At 42.4% G+C, this 12524-nt stretch overlaps 2 protein-coding genes across 3 annotated transcripts; one reads left to right on the top strand and one right to left on the bottom strand.

The window, feature by feature from the left end:
* Positions 1-343: 343 nt before the first annotated feature.
* Positions 344-849, bottom strand: LOC108031295 (uncharacterized). Of its 2 annotated transcripts, none has more exons than XM_017104539.3 (2): positions 727-849; positions 344-655 (listed from the first exon to the last, which is right to left on the bottom strand). In XM_017104539.3, exons 1-2 carry the CDS (start codon positions 734-736, stop codon positions 381-383), a joined length of 285 nt encoding a protein of 94 aa, XP_016960028.1. In that variant the 5' UTR covers positions 737-849; the 3' UTR covers positions 344-380. The 2 variants fall into 2 exon arrangements, with proteins under 2 accessions (XP_016960028.1, XP_016960027.1); XM_017104538.3 differs by having other exon boundaries at positions 344-658; positions 727-767.
* A 1364-nt stretch (positions 850-2213) lies between these two features.
* LOC108030954 (uncharacterized) lies at positions 2214-2600 on the top strand. Its single transcript, XM_017104153.3, has 2 exons — positions 2214-2223; positions 2288-2600. The coding sequence occupies exons 1-2, from the start codon at positions 2214-2216 to the stop codon at positions 2560-2562; spliced, it is 285 nt and encodes a 94-aa protein (XP_016959642.1). The 3' UTR covers positions 2563-2600.
* Positions 2601-12524: the final 9924 nt, after the last annotated feature.

A 12524-nucleotide genomic window follows, 5' to 3' on the forward strand; every position in this document is an offset into this window, starting at 1 on the left:
AAAGCTACTAAATTAAGCAACTATAAACATAGTTCAAAATCATTTTTTAAACGTTTGAAAAGAAAATAAATACAAAAAATCTTTACTTTCAGAGTCTCAAAAATATAACAAGGCTTTAACTTATTTATTTTTAAATAAATTTTTTTTTATCTTTAAACAAATAAGTAAGCATTAAAATTGTCTATTTACAAAATGAATACTGAAAAAATCAGATAGAAACCGTTAAGGACCTAACTTCCCACAATAAAGATGCTGCCTCTTTTAAGGGTGCTGTTCGCCAGCTAAAGGTACGGCAGAAATGAGAGAATACGACCCCGTCCAATGAAACACCAAACAAATCATCTTGCAGTTGTCAACGTGGTGGGAATCGGTCATTTATTTCAGGCCACGGTTGGCGGCATCTCGGGCTTCTTCCAGATGTAGCTGGCCCAGGGGATGCACTCCTTCAGCAGGTGCATGTAGGCCAGGCCCTTGGGGCAGTCCATCTCGGTGGCCGGGGTGCCGAGCGTCTCGCACAGCCAGTACTTGGCGGCATCGAAGTGGTGGGTGAAGGTCTTTCCAACCTCCGACTCATCCTTGCAGGCGGAGCGACCCGCATCCGCATTCGCACTACAGACCAGGAAAGCTGCCAAAAAGATGGCGCACAGAGCAACGACTGCTGAAAAGAAGTGATGAAACAATAAACAATCGATAGCGAATAACATCAAAATTCCGCCTCACACCCACCAGACTTCATGTTCAGCTGTGAAAGTATCTCGATAGAAGGAACCAACTGAGACCCCGTCGTTCTGGGGTGGGAACTTTTATACTTTCAAGGGGGAACAGTGCCGAAAAAGAAGTGAAAACAAGAATAATAAAAGTATTGACATTTTGACACACGCGCCGCATCCGTTGATTATTATCAAGGGAGCAGAGCGAAAAGTCGGAGGGAACAGCATCTTTATCAAGATGGGGAGAAGTCTGGACCCTCTCTGGGTGCAGAGACTAGACATAGCAAATATATATTGAAACATTATTTAATGCAACATCAGGTGGCAGATAAGAACACACTGCACTTCTAATGGATTCTTCTTGTAGCGGTCCCATATTTTTCAATGATTTGGCACTCGGCCAAGCCCCTACAGTATCATTCACATTAAAATTTAAATAAATCGAACAAAAGCAAACAAAGGCATTTGTGAGTAGACCATAAATATTTACATATGTCCGTCGAAAGAATACACAAATCTGCTTAATGTCTGAAAATCTGATGGATTATTTTTTAGTAACACAAACAGATAGTCATCTGCCATAATAACCATGACTATTTGTTGACACTCCGTCAAGTATGAGCCCAGCTGGCACGGCGAATCCATAATCGGATATTTCCATAATTCATAAAACAAATGCCGAAATCTGAATCCGTTTAAATTGTGCAACATTAAAGACTATCGGCCCATTCATTAATTAATTGCTTACCATCTTTTCAATGGGCATTTTTTCTGTTTTGTCATTTTGCAAAAGTATTTTGCATTTTATGTTAACTGTTTGTTTCTTTGTTGCCTTTTGCTTTGTTTGGCTTTGGTATCGCAGCTTGGGGCGCCACTTGACCAATATAAACGGCAAGAGGAGGCGAAAATAAAATATGGCAAAAAACCTCACGAAATGCGCCGACTGCGAAAAAACTAAAAACCGTTTAGCAGCCAGAGTGGGTTTGAAAAACCCTGAAAATCGCTTACAAAATGCCTTAAAATGTAATTACAGTTTCCGCATTGAGAGGCGGCCAACTGGGAGTTGGGAAAGGCAGCGGGAGGAGGAGGAGGTGGCCAATCAGCCAGCAGGTGACCATATCTTCCATCGGTTTTTGGCCAAGATGACGCTGCCGTATCGCATTGCATGTGTTAAGCCCAGCGATTATTTCAGGTTGGCCAAGATGTGATGGTGGCGACGCAGTGCAGCGGCTAATTATCGATTAAGCCGACACGCTCGGGCTCTGGGCCAAATCCAATTAATGCGGCCAAGTGAAATGCGGCTCGTTATGATTGCCGTTGCTTAAACACACATTTAGGGCGACATCCGCAGGCGAGAGCTAAAAATAAAAGGAAACTCATTTGGACTAAGTGATTTTGCTTGTGCAGCAAGTATCGAACAACATGAATACTGGGTACGATAAGGAAAATTCGGCAGTACTATAAATGTGCCAATTTCGAACCTTCGATTGCAACACTTTCATCATGTACAAGGGTGAGCACATCATCTGGAAAGCAAACTAGAGGTGCCCACATTATGACCGTTTGATACCCTCTAGGAACCCTCATTTGCTGCCTGCTGTTGGGCCTCTTCCTGGCCCTCAGCTCCGCCTACAACGGCCAGGACATCTACGCCGAGCCCAACTGCGCCATCGTCGAGGATCACGCCCGCAAGTTCCGCGACATCTCCGACCCCACCCACTACTGGGTCTGTCCCGAGGGCCAGGAGAAGGCCGACTACATCCAGTGCCCCGACAACTACGCCTTCATGGAGCAGCAGCAGGACTGCGTCGTCTGGGAGCAGTGGAAGTGGGTCGAGCCCTACACCAAATAAACAGAGCCAACTCTCCCCGAGATTCGCCGAAAGTCTAAGCCGTTTATGTTTCATTTCTGCGGCCAACTTTTGATTGGATTCGAAGGGATTTACGGGTCAGCATGGTGGGGTCACTGGTGGTGCAAATAAATTAATTATGTGTCCTAACTTTGGCCAGTACAGTCGAGCTTCTTTAGATGGAACTGGAAAAAATTCTTAACATATGGGCTACTTCTTTAATTTTTAGAATTTTATATTTTTTATTGCTTTTAAAACATTTCTTTATAAAATGTTTCTTTAAAAGTTATAATATGATAACATATTGAAAACCAAATTGAGATATCTGAAAATGTTCTAAAATAATAATTTATAACTAGATTTGTTTCAATATTTGATATTTATTTTTTGTTATTGTATTTATTCATTTCAAACATTATCACCTAACTGGTAATAACAATATATTTATTTATTTAAAAAAGAAAGTGTGTAAATGGATGTACATCTCAAGTATTTACCTAAAGATTCTAAGATAATGATGAAAAATCGAAAGCACAAACCAATCCACTGATTGCACATCGTGTTCCTCACAAACCCCAAAAAATTCCATCGCTGCCCTGCAATCTAAAAACTCCAAGTCACCGTATCTTAAGGCTATTGTATAACACGGCGATTGCTGGTCGTCCCCCGCCTGTTTTCACTGTAATGATGCTGCCTTGGACCTGAACTTGAGCCCCCACCTGAGTGCGAGGCCCGATGAGGCAGAACTTTTAATTAACCAAGGTGGAGATACCCACATCTGCTGACGGTTCCCAAGGGCCCTGGGATGTGGGCCCTGTGCCATAGGCCATGGGCCATCGTGATGTCACGGGGGAACCAACGCCGTACATGCTCGGAATATGAGATACGTCTGATAAACGATAATTAGGCAGTGCGTGGCTGTTGCGCTTGTAATGTTATCTAACACCTCCTCGATTGGCAATCAAAGCCGTTGCCGCTGCGCTGCTACCACAATCAATCAACTCGTATTGTGTCTGCGATCGACAATCATTCAAAATGCGAAGAGCTAAAAAAATGGAGCCAAAGTCGCACTCCAGAGCCAGTGCTCCAATTCGGAGCTTAACAAAATATGTGTGTTCAAAATTGGAGCTCTCATTTTTTGTGTTTTTTATACGTTCGCTGGGTAAAAGTCATAAATATCAAAGCGTGGCGGAGAGCGGCACACACAGCGCTCGCATTAAAAGTGAAAAGTACTTCAATAAATTTAGTTAGAAATCATTGCCGCAGTGCAAACACGCAGTTTTTATAGGCGATGGATGGATGGTCGATGGATTCGGTGGTCTCAAGTGCTCGGCTCGCTGTGGGCTCGTTGTGGATGTGGATGGCCCACGGCAGTTGAAGTGCCCATCGATGATGGCATCACATAATGAATTCGGGTCTGCTGAAGGTGCTGGAGGTGCTGAAGGTGCCTCGGCACTCACCTAACCCAAAAGATCTCAGGCCGCCACTGAAGAAAGTCGACTTCGGCCTTGACAAGGCGAGCGAGCTCCATTATCTGCATAAAGATAAGACTCAATTCCCACTCCCACTGCAATTCCCATTCCCAGTCCCATCTCCCTGCCAATGACGAAAGGTAATGGTAATGGCAATGTCAATGGCAATGGCGATGGAATCTAGATACTCGTGCCCTAGTGGGGCATGAAAACAAAGCACTGGCATTAGGTGCCTCATTTGCCAATACAATATAGTAAAGTGGGTTCGTCGCGTTTATCAGATGTCGCCTCTTTTCTGGGTTAAGATGAGCTGCAGCTCCGATCTCGAGTGCTGTGTCGCACTTGGCCAGCAATTACATCGGAAAACGACATCTATAATTATTCCCATTATGTATTTACGAGTATCTTCATGCATCTATGCAGAGTTGTGCAAATATGGCAAACACTCATCGAGAAATAAACTCCGGCATTGAACCAATTTTCACGTCTTTGTTTCCAGCTAATAAATAAATACACATTAATGACAGAATCATCTAATGACAGATCAATAAAAGATTGCCCCAATGGCGTGCAATGCATTTTCATTCGATTCGTGTACTTAAGTGCCACATAGAACCAATAAAAAGAACGAAATACTGGCGACTTTATTTGATGATATGTACCTTAAAAAGTCTCAACATATTTTAAACAAAAAACTAATATTAGGAAAATCCGAATTCATTACTTGTAATATTTTGTGATTTATTAATTAAAAAACTAATTAATAAATTTAAATACCTCAATTTCTTTTTCCCAGTGTAATATCCATTTTTTATTCAATTTTGTGCTCCACTACAAAAGTGAATATTTTAATATTTAATTAAGTTTGAAAACCCATTGCAAAAAGCCAAGTTTTCATGGACAAAGTTTTAAGTGTCGTTCAATTTTATGCAAACATTTTAATTTGCATTAAGGATTAACTTCTGCGACCTTGACTAATTGGGTCTGAAAAACTTTTCAGTTTCCCGTCAGTGGCCACTGAAAGTCTTTGGTAATTATCTATCGCAATCCATCTCAATCCAGCTGCCGAGCCAGAAACCGCAGCCCGCGCTGCCTTGATTGATGGCTCCACTGATTTGACTGATAAGAGAACATATGTAGGTACCCTCTGTGGGCATATAGCCAGGCCATCCATACACACATTTATCTAAAACACGGGCTGTCAGGCCAGGTGAGTGACAAATTGACGTGTCGCAAAAATTATGAATTTACCAGCGGCGGGCGGACAGAAGGAAATCCACCGACAGATAGATAGATATATGTACGTCTGTCGAAGAAGTAGAATCCAAATGACCTTTCATCAAGCTGACACATAAATTCGAAGCGACATGACTGCAAGAACCGCCCTCAAGCGTTCTGAAAAATGGTATTCGAGTGCTCTGGGCTCGAATTTAGCATAGGTCAAAGTTCGAAGTCGAGGCGGGATTTCGGTTCAAGTCCATTGCTGACGTCACCGAGTCGGAGCATCCAACGCCACATCCAAAAACGTACCCACATCAGGAACTATAAGCCGGAGCTGTAAGCTAAACTGAAACCCAATTTTTAAGTGGCGGCGTGAGGGATATCAACACCAACTCGCCGCATCTCACCTGTCAGCCCTCTCCGGGTTTTTCCTTCTTCGGTCATGACCGGTTGGCAATTCGGGGCATTTCAGCCAATCCCCTCCGTGATATGCCGGCATTAATTTTTCTGGCCCTCTTTAGGCATACGCAATTTATACGCATTAAAACTTTATTCCTCTTTCGAATGTCGCTGTTCATCTGCAATGATTGCGAGGGAGCTGAGTGATTGAGGTCTGTCGTCTGCAGGCTGTTAATTGAATTGGGGGCTTAAACAACCAGACAAAGCCTGAAATTGTTCAATATTTCAGCAGTGCGCTTCGATGTTCGATTGTCTTACTCAAAAATAATTAGAATATTGTTTGCCATCCCATATTTCAGTGCACTCTGAAAATATTTTACTATAAATGAATACTTATTGTTTTCATTTGAAATGTTAAGTAATTTGATCCCCAAACAGACTATTAATACACATAATTTTCTGTAGTGGTGTTAAATATGTTAAATATTTTGATAAATTATAAATAACTTATATGAACTTATAAATGTTGCTTATAAAATCAATCAATCAATTAGACCCTTTTTCAGTGTAACCCATAGTCTACAGAAACTCTTTTGGTTACAAGAAATGCCAAATCATCGGCAAATTGCTCAACTTTTTTATAGTTTTCAAATGTTAGGACGAAGGGGTTGGTGAAGAGGAAACTGCACTTTTCCAAACGAACAGCTTTCACCACACTCGTTTCTCCTCACACTCATTACTCCTCAACGTTCCAGCCGAGCTGAACAGCTGATGAACAGCTGGAAGTCATATGTGACTTGCTGGGAGCTCTGGAATGCGTCGCTGGAAGGCAGAGCGGGTTCATTCTGCCAGGAACCGACGGAATAACGGCTCCGCCTACTGCTTCCAGCCGACTCCTAGCTGGTGTGGGTGTATGCGTGTGTGTGCGTGGGAGAGGATTTCGCAACTGTGTGGGTGACAAGGCCACACCCACGCGGCCATGTTTGAATGAAATAACAGTAAGGGCAAAAGCAGTGGCAAAATCAGACGGAAGTAGAGGGGGATTTGGCAAAAGCACTTTTGCGGAACGATGGCAAGAAACGAGAGCCGCAAAGTGGGAACTGAAACACAGTAATATGAATTTAGGTTACAGGCCAAAGGAAAAGGGACAGCAAGAGAGCGAGAAGCAGAGCGAGAGAGAGGGGCGAGGGTGGGTGGTACAAATTAACTGCAAGTCTTGTTTTCGTTGTTGTTTCGCGCTTAGTAACATAGTTAAGGTCATCGAAATGTCAAAAGTTGCATTCTCCGATTTCGAGGGGCACGGGCATTAAACACGCACACCAAACGTTTGTCCCGCTGACATTGGTGTTGAGTTAAGTTGACAAAACAACAAAACAAAAACATGCGACTTTCGCAATTAATTTTGGCGGACTCGCCCTCCAAAAAGCGGACAACTATACGAATATTTTCGGACATTCCCTTGGGTATTTAGTTTATTTTCGTCCATCTAACACGGCGCCTTCCCTCCCTCTTGCACCCATTCAGACGGGGCTTTGATGTCGGCCATTGTTAGTTCTTCCTCTTCTTCATTTCGGCTCACTTACACACTTCAACACTTTCGGCAGCCATTTTGATGGCCGCTGTTCCTTTGAAATTCCACCACTCGTGACACTCACACATTGTAACAGTCACACACACACACGTTCGTGTGGCGAAGAAAATTCCTTAGCACTCTTTTGTGGGCTCCGCTTTTCCTTTAGGCATCTGCCCTCTCTTTCCCACCCTGACTGCCTCCACTCCCTCTCGCTGCGCAAAGCGTCGTCTTAATTTTAATTTTATTGATATTATTCAGTTTGCGCAGATTCCATTAGATTTTATTGCCCACCACATTTTAGGCATTCTCTGCCATTTTCTCCTAATTTGCTTGGCGATTTCCAGATTAGTTTTCCCCTCAAGAGACACATATTTACGTGTAATGGGTCTACACAATTCCAGTAATTGCAAAACTCATATATTTAAGGGATCTAAACTTCTTTTTAAACTTGATTAGGATGTTCGATCCTTTGTACTCAATTTGTGAACTATTTGTTTTGTAAGTAAAGTAAACTATATAAATGTATATTTGACATCATTGATATGTTGTCATGACTTTTCAAATACAACCATTCAGTTAATCAAAAATAATGGAATTCATTTGAAAAATAGGTGGACAATAGTGAGTTATTTTCCAATTTAAAATATTGATATAAACAAACTTTTGTCAAAACAATGTCGCTGAATGCTTACCAATTATTGATTAAATATATACGAAAAGGCTGAGTTGCCAGAGTTAAACGTTATATGAAAACATTAAAATTAACTGGAAAGTTAATACTGATTTACGGAGTGGGTTGGCTGCCCACGCAGCATCCGCTTATCAAATTGCGATTCGGTTGGGAAAATACTGAGTTACTTACCAGCAGCTTTAACTCTCAACTCTTTACCTTTCGAAACTCCCACTCCGTCACCACCAGAACGTCTTGCTAACGAGGCATCAGCTCATGTTACCCTTCTTGAACCTGTATCCTTCGTCCTTCGTCCTGTCAGTTGACTTGTCGACTCCGGTTCAAAGAGCCCAATCAATTGCAACTATAAGTACTCGCAATTAGCGATGCCGCGGGGCTTATGCAATCAATGTAAACGGATCGGATTGAAAACGTATATATTTTCAGTGGTTTATGCTCGTTTGGCTTTATGAATCGCCAATGAAGTTTGCAGTTCATTGTGGTTTAACCCGCAATCGAATAACGACATTTTGGGAAATTGTCGTGCGAATTAAAGGTTTCGTGAATGTTTTAATGAACAAAAACTCCTTATTTTGTATAATTTGACAACAAATTGACAACTTCTCAAAAATATTCCCCATCAATAAAAATTAAACAATATAACCAAACAATTGGTCATTAATCTTTGACACTCTAACTATTAATAAAAATTACGTTTTTTTCCAGGAGTTCCCCTGGGAAAGTGCTGGTAGCCACTTAAATTTTTTTGTAGCAATTTAACTTATTTCACATAGATATATGTATGTAAGTCTACCTTATCGACAATGGATTCCATAGATTTGGTTGCATTTTCCTTACAAAAAGCCATTCCAGGCCTTTCAAAAAATCGGTTTTTACACTCCTTAGCTAGACACTTTTCACCTCTTCTATTATCACTTTATTTTAGTGACTTTCCTCGTTGTTGCAGCTCTTCAGCCGTGATAAATCCTGATGTCCCGAGCAATTTCTGAGTACGTATCATACCTTGTTTACCTTTGGCCGCCACTTGCTGGGTCGTCGTCAGCTCCGAAATGAACTTTGTCGCAGCGGGAATCCGACTCCCCCAGAGTTTCCGTGACTGCCGTCAAATGTTGCGCCCTGGGAAAGCTTGTGGCACCAGCAAGGGACCCAAAATCCAGACTCTGCCACTGACAGCCGCAGCAAGAGCCCAAGAGCCAAACAACCCGACTGGCAGACTGGCAGGCTGGCAGGTATCCTGCTGTCTATCTGGCTGTCAATATCGCAAAGAAAGGATCGGCGGCACTGGCAGTGGAGATATATTTTAAGGGAAATATAATTTAAACCTCCTGCGATGGGTGGACGGGACGGCATGTTAAAAGGGGTTCCTGCGCCTGGCAGGACATGCCACGAACCGGTTGTGGATACGCTGCGGTCGGAGCAATCCAATTAGGCCAGTGCGGGATTTAAGGCGTTTAGCGTTAGTTCTCGTTACCAGCAAACTGCTAATACCTTCTCGGAGAAGATGTGTTCAAAAATACCCACACACGCTATAAAAATCGATAGAATGTAACGAGGCCTGGAGGGTGGGCACGAGGCAGAGGGTATAAGGTGTATCATAAGGTGGTGGGTGGGTTGGCTGGGTGGTCGGGGTTCACCTTGGCAAAAACGAGACCCAAAGGCGCAGCGTGTTATTTTACAAGTGTTGTTTTTGTTTCTATTTCTGGGCCTGTGTTTGGCTTTTTATTTTCCTACTGCCGGTGGTGGTTGCGGAGCGGCCGTGGTGTCTGTTCTGCGGCTCGCTTACATCCCAGCAGATGCCAGACTAACCCGTCATCTAATTGCCAAAAGGCGGCAGGCGACCTCGTACCCCCGGCATTGCTGCACTCGTACTGGCATGACTGAGTCCCTAATTGAAAATAAACATTCAGGTACGCAATATGCTGCAGTCTGGCTGGTTTGCTTGTTTGCTGGGCTCGTTATCCCGCTTTGAAGTTCATTTTATCCCCATTTGTATTGCCTCGAGCTGCCTCGCCGAGTCCCACCCGAGCATCCTGATCCTGGAACTTTCCGCTGACTTTCAGTCACCTTCCGGTGTCGAATTTCAATTGTTTGCACCACTTTACTGGCGGAGAATTAATTAATCGCCCAAGCGGCTCCATTTCGCAAAATGACAAATGATCGCACATCTCCAGGGTCAAACAATTAGCTGTAAATTAAATTTGTATTAAGCTTAACTGCCGCGCAAATCGACGACGGATAAAACTACTCACAGTTGAGCTTCTTTAAGAAAGTACGGAACATCTTGTTAAACATCTTTAAAACCTAATCTTTGTTGTGCTCAATAAATTTATTTTAATTTATGTGTATGTTTTATGCCCTGGAGAAACATTAATTACGTCTCGAGTGACACAGAGCGTCTCTGGAGATTTTGAAATCTATTGCTTTTGAATTCAAGTTGTCTGTAGCACATGAATAAATTACAGTTTCAATGAAAATTCATGTGTTAAATAAACATAATTTAAGAAAATGTGACATTAAAAGCAGATGCTTAACAGAGTGTTCTCAGCTTATAAAATTTAAAATTCTAAAAGCCATGTGAAGTGGATGGCATGTTCTTAAGCCATGATATATAAATCATTAATAATGGTCCCATATTAAATAAAATAATCCCCTAAATAAATAGCATTAAAAAAACATTGGAAATGGAAGTCAACTTAAATACTCAGAAATCCTTATTGTATATTCCCGGTACATTAAATAGTATTTTACTTTTTTTTTGCGGTCAGTTAAGATCTGTATTATTAAATAAAATATTTTTAAGCAATCAGAAAGCCTGCTTACCCATATTTATACATCCTCCATAAAATAAATATTATTTCTTCCGTTCTTCACTCAATAACTAAACTTAACTAAATATTTTCCTTAAGTTAGTAAGATACTTTTGTTCGAGCTAGAGAAGTTGGACTCTATTATGGCAGCTTTGTTCCCTTTATTTTTTCCTGCTGCGTTTTGGATTCCCAAGCTTTTTTGTTTGGTCTATTGTGGGCGCCTGACGGCTCGTTTTCTTTTTCTTGGGTCCGCTTATTTTCGCCTTGCGTGCCCCGTAGACATTTTTCTCCGCTTGGCCGCGTGGTGCGTACCAGGTAACCTTGTTTCCAACCACTTTTGGGTGGGCCACAGTACGTTGGCCCGCTGGTCGCTTGTGCCATATAATTTGGCCCCCGCACACAGGGTGCTGTTATGTTTAAGCCGTGGAGCAAACATCCGCAGCAGGCGAACCGCCCGAGTAGACCACACCCACTCCTCCGGCGAGGAACACGCACACGGGGCAAACGAGGCACACCTTGATTTACCTTTGGGGAGGAGGCACCTCCTCCTCCGGCTGCTCCCGCTCATTCGCCCAGGTCCTTAGGCTCATATCGATCGGTGCATTAAAAGTTTCTCACTCTACTTTGTAAATAAACCGAATAAAAGAAGCTGCAAAAATAGTTTGCAGCACACCGAAAAATGTTCTCTGGTAATTGCTTTTACGTGGCTGGATTTTGAAGGTTTTCCCACTGATTGGGGACTTGGCAGGCAAACTTTAAATGCATAGCGAAACTTTGTATAAGCTGCGGAGAAAAACAGGGAAATACTAGTGGGCGAGTCATGCCATTCATGAACTCAAGCCCGATAATCAATCAATAAAACTGCTCTAACCTTGACATGACTTTCAGTTCAGCTGCCAGTTCTCACTTGCCCGCGTTTTGCTAAATGTAAATGGAAATGTAATCAACTAACTAGCGGATACCTTATCTCGATCCAGTGGGTCAGTTGAGGGCGCTTTTCCTGTAAATTAAAAAGGAAAAGTCGACGGAAAACTTGCCCCCTAATCACCCAGACTTGCAAAGCGCTGAATAAATTGCCAACTTTTTTAAGCCCACAACTTTTTGCATAGGAAATGAAAGGCCAGTGACAGAGAAAAAGAGTTGAGACAAAAGGTGAGAATGTAGCGGGAAACTTTGCCATTGAATTTCTTGGGTATGCCATGTTCGGGGACCCGGTTTTATGGTCTTAACATAATTCTGTGGCCTTTTGAGCCCGAGTTAAGACTTGATAAATTGCAGAAAGTGCTTGTCAAGTGATAAATGACAAAGAAATTGGCAAATTGTGGGGCAGCCGGGGCGAAAATATCCCAGATATTCCTGAAAAGCTGATCCAAAAGCAGGGGTGTTCGAGTGGAGATTGTGGCGGGTGTTGGCCACTGCATTGCAGTCACACCAGATATTAATCAGTCCTTTTCTGCTCGACAGTCTTATTGTCTGGCGCACTTGAAAAGAAATGTCTGCTTATTGTTCGGGCAATTGCTGGGCATTAACAAAGAAATTGCCCGATTGCTCTACAGGGAGTTGGTTGTTGTAAAATAATTACAAGTGCTTGCAAGAAAACAAACAAAACTCCATTGTTGTAAATTAATTACATTTCTAGTGATGGTTTGTGCTTGTGTGTTTTTATGGCAGGGCAAATAAGTCCCCAAAAAACAGGCTTATGTAAGGCAGGTCCCAAAACGTGTGCTACGAAAAATGGCAAACGCAAAAGGCACGCAATGACAGAATGGGGAAAGAAAGTAAAGCCAAACCGACAGGTGAGA

This window comes from Drosophila biarmipes, chromosome 3R (genome assembly GCF_025231255.1).
Source record: "Drosophila biarmipes strain raj3 chromosome 3R, RU_DBia_V1.1, whole genome shotgun sequence".
Lineage (NCBI taxonomy): Eukaryota > Metazoa > Arthropoda > Insecta > Diptera > Drosophilidae > Drosophila > Drosophila biarmipes.